Consider the following 1,450-nt stretch of genomic DNA (forward strand, 5'->3'; position numbering starts at 1 on the left):
GGTGCCCTCACTTCTGCTGGTACTCCTTGATGAGCCGCTTGGCCTTGCTGTACTTGCGCTCCAGGGTCTGGTACTGCGCCTGCGTCTCCTTGAGGTGCTCGTCCACGGCCTGGCACAGGTTCTGCGCCTCCATCCAGTACCCCTCCAGCTTCTCCATGCGCTCCTTGTTCTCCTCCACGCTCTGCTCCAGCTGCGCCTTCTCGGCCCGCCAGCGCGCCTTCTCCTGCTCCAGGCACTGCAGCTGGGGACAGAGGTGTCACCGGGGTGTGTGGCATGGCCACTGGGTGGGGATGGCACGGCCAGGGGACAGGGATGGCACGGCCAGGGGATGGGGATGGGGATGGGGATGGGGATGGCAAAGCCAGGGGACAGGGATGGGACAGTCGGGACAGGGATGGCACAGCCATGGGACGGGGATGGCACCGCCAGGGGATGGGGATGGCACGGCCTGGGGACAGGGATGGCACAGCCAGGGGACAGGGATGGGACAGCCAGGGGATGGGGATGGGGATGGCATGGTCAGGAGATGGGACACAGCACAGCCAGGGGACCAAAATGTCACAACCAGGGGACAGGGATGGGGACAGGGCTGGCACAGCCAGGGGATGGGGATGGGGACATGGCAAAGCCAGGGGACGGGGATGGGGATAGCATGGCCAGAAGACAGGGATCAAGATGGCAAAGCCAGGGGACAGGGATGGGACATGGCACAGCCAGGGGATGGCACAGCCAGGGGACAAGAAGTGGCACAGCCAGGGGACAGGGACAGGGATGGCACAGCCAGGGGATGGGGATGAAGATGGCACAGCCAAGGGACAGGGATGGGACATGGCATAAACCGGGGACAGAGATGGGACAGTCGGGAGAGGGATGGCACAGCCAGGAAGCAGAGTGGGACATGGCACAGCCAGGGGACAGGGATGGGACACGGCATAGACAGGGGACAGGGATAGGACAGTCGGGACAGGGATGGCACAGCCAGGAAGCGGAAATGGGACATGGCACAGTCAGGGGATGGGGACATGGATGGCACACCACGGCATGATATGGCACAGCCAGGTGACAAGCAGGACACAGCAGGACACGGAATGGCACGTGCAGGGTGGCTGCAGAAGGACATTCGGGGTGCCAGGGCACCCATCGGGGTGTCCCCCCACCCCCGGGACCCTCCCTCACCTTCCTCTTGAGCTGCTGGATCTCAGCCTCGGTCACGGCGTGTTTGATCTGGAGCTGCGGGAGAGCCGGGGCGGGCACGGGGTGGGCACGGGGCGGGCACAGAGTGACCACAGGGTGACCACAGGGTGACCACAGGGTGACCACAAGGTGACCACACCCCCGCGCCCTCCCGCAGCCCCTCCTCACCTCCTTGAACTTGTGCACCAGCTTCTCGGGGTCCATCTCCACGGGGGACAGCGCGTCCTCGTTCTCGGCCAGCTCGAACACCTCGATG

At 64.9% G+C, this 1,450-nt stretch overlaps 1 protein-coding gene across 1 annotated transcript in view; it reads right to left on the reverse strand.

Annotated features, from left to right (window-relative positions):
* Nucleotides 1-7: 7 nt before the first annotated feature.
* The window catches only part of PPP1R9B (protein phosphatase 1 regulatory subunit 9B), an 8,749-nt gene continuing 7,306 nt past the window's right edge, over nucleotides 8-1,450 (reverse strand). Inside the window, exons 3-5 of the mRNA XM_057388868.1 lie at nucleotides 1,363-1,443; nucleotides 1,177-1,230; nucleotides 8-241 (exon numbers count right to left, since the gene is read on the reverse strand). Of these exons, the coding sequence (XP_057244851.1) occupies nucleotides 8-241; nucleotides 1,177-1,230; nucleotides 1,363-1,443 (369 nt within the window). The remainder of the gene's footprint in view (nucleotides 242-1,176; nucleotides 1,231-1,362; nucleotides 1,444-1,450) is intronic.

The sequence above is a fragment of the Malurus melanocephalus genome, unplaced genomic scaffold (genome assembly GCF_030028575.1).
Source record: "Malurus melanocephalus ecotype Western Australia unplaced genomic scaffold, MMel_1.1 scaffold_2649, whole genome shotgun sequence".
Lineage (NCBI taxonomy): Eukaryota > Metazoa > Chordata > Aves > Passeriformes > Maluridae > Malurus > Malurus melanocephalus.